The sequence below is a fragment of the Silene latifolia genome, chromosome 3 (genome assembly GCF_048544455.1).
Source record: "Silene latifolia isolate original U9 population chromosome 3, ASM4854445v1, whole genome shotgun sequence".
In the NCBI taxonomy this organism is placed as follows: domain Eukaryota; kingdom Viridiplantae; phylum Streptophyta; class Magnoliopsida; order Caryophyllales; family Caryophyllaceae; genus Silene; species Silene latifolia.
The window spans coordinates 81,591,737-81,593,605 of record NC_133528.1 but is presented as its reverse complement, the minus strand read 5'-3'; the positions used below and the strand labels follow the sequence as shown (position 1 = coordinate 81,593,605).

Here is a 1,869-nt window from a genome sequence, read left to right as displayed (position 1 = left end):
ACCCCAAAACACCACCCTAGGTCAGTCGTCGGAGGTCACGGCGAGGTCAGGCCAATTCTAGGTGGTCCAATCTTTCTAGGGTCGAAGTCGGTGCATCCGGAGGTTGAGTATACGGTGGTGTACGGTGGCCCTAACGGTCACGGTGTACAAGCTTCATAACAAAATTAATTAAATTTAAGACGGTCTTACCTTTTATCGCTTAATTGCTCTTCCGTCTTCTAAATCTCCTTCCTCTACTTCTATGAATTACTTGTCAGATTATTATGTATTTATAGTCCAGGTTTAGGGAGTATAAGATGCCAATTAGGAAACTATTGCCTTTTTCTAATTATTATAGGATTTACCATTAATTATTATTCTTATTCTTATTATTATTATTCTTATTATTATTATTATTATTATTATTATTATTATTATTATTATTATTATTATTATTATTATTATTATTATTATTATTATTATTATTATTATTATTATTATTATTGTTATTTTTGTTATTATTATTATTATTATTTGCAGAAAAGTTTTAGATCTTTTTATTCCATCAAAATAAACGTTACATACAAGATCTTTGCCACCCTTTCCTACAAAGGAGACCAAGGAGGCCCCCTAAAAAAGAAAATAACCAACAAAAAACCTAGGCAAAAGAGCCATACAGACGCAATGAGACAGCACGTTTAATAACAATACAAAGAGAATCAGACGAGGACTTAGCCCCCTTAAAAATCCTAGAATTCCTTTCCTTCCAGATGAAGTGAAAAGAAGCCATCAAACTCGCCCTTTGCTTGCCATTCCTGGATTCAGAAAGAAAAGCTTGAACAATGGAATCCAAGGAGAAAGACAGGGGGAGGTGCACCCATGTAGCAACAGCAGCCCAAACTTGCCGAGAGTAAGAGCAATTGAAGAAAACATGGTGAAGATCCTCCATAGAGCATTCACATAGCACACATCGATTAACCAAAAATAAACCACGGGTAATAAGCTTAGCCACAATAGGGAGGCTATCATTCATAACCATAAGTCCAGTAAAAGAGTTTTTAGGGTGACAACTGTTGCCATGAACAATAGAATGCCAAGGCACAGGCTCACGCCTACTTCTCACCAGATCATAAGCCGCATTTGTGTCAAACCGAGCATGATGAGTACACCTCTCAAGCAGCTGCATAGCAAGAGAAGAAGAGCCATCAATATTAAGAAGAAGATCCTTCATCTTAACCACATTGTTCCAATACCAAGAATTTGAGATTGTTTGCCTAGCTATCCAGATACTCTGCCCTTTAAGGACATAAGTATGAGCCCATCTAGTCCAAATAGACTGAGGTTTATTGTGCAGTTTCCAGACCCATTTGACCATTTGCGCACAATTCCAACTGAGGACTTCTTTTATGCCTATCCCCCCCTCTAATTTTGGGGAACATAGTAATTGCCACTTAAGAAAAGTATGCCTACGAGTTCCATCAGAAATACCCCACAGGAAATCCTTGCAAATCTTGTTGATTTTCTTTATGACCACCTTAGGGAATAAAATACTTGCCCCCCAAAAATTGTTTAACCCAAAAATGACAGAATTCACCAGCAAAGTTTTCCCAGCATAGCTTAAATTCTTGTTTGCCCAATGTTGAATGCTTGCTTTGAGTTTATCAAGCAGAGGCTGATACATATCTTGAGTAATCCGTGCATTGAACAAGGGCAAACCCAAATACCTGAAAGGGAATTTACCTTCACTAAATCAAGTGGCAGCCAAAATAAGACCCTTAACATCAGCTGCAACCCCTCCAAAGTAGAGATCAGTTTTAGAAGGATTAGCAGCCAAACCTGAAAGCACACTAAACTGATCTAGGCAGTCAGATACAACTTTGACTGAAGGGA

General features: G+C 37.8%; 1 protein-coding gene across 1 annotated transcript; it reads right to left on the bottom strand.

Moving 5' to 3' along the window:
* Positions 1 to 637: 637 nt before the first annotated feature.
* LOC141649267 (uncharacterized) lies at positions 638 to 1,660 on the bottom strand. The gene has a single exon (XM_074457962.1). The coding sequence runs from the start codon at positions 1,658 to 1,660 to the stop codon at positions 638 to 640; it is 1,023 nt and encodes a 340-aa protein (XP_074314063.1).
* Between the last annotated feature and the right edge of the window lie 209 nt (positions 1,661 to 1,869).

What these genes read in the sequence shown, in the direction of transcription:
- LOC141649267 (XM_074457962.1), bottom strand. Translation starts at nt 1,660, where the DNA reads ATGTATCAGCCTCTGCTTGATAAACTCAAAGCAAGCATTCAACATTGG.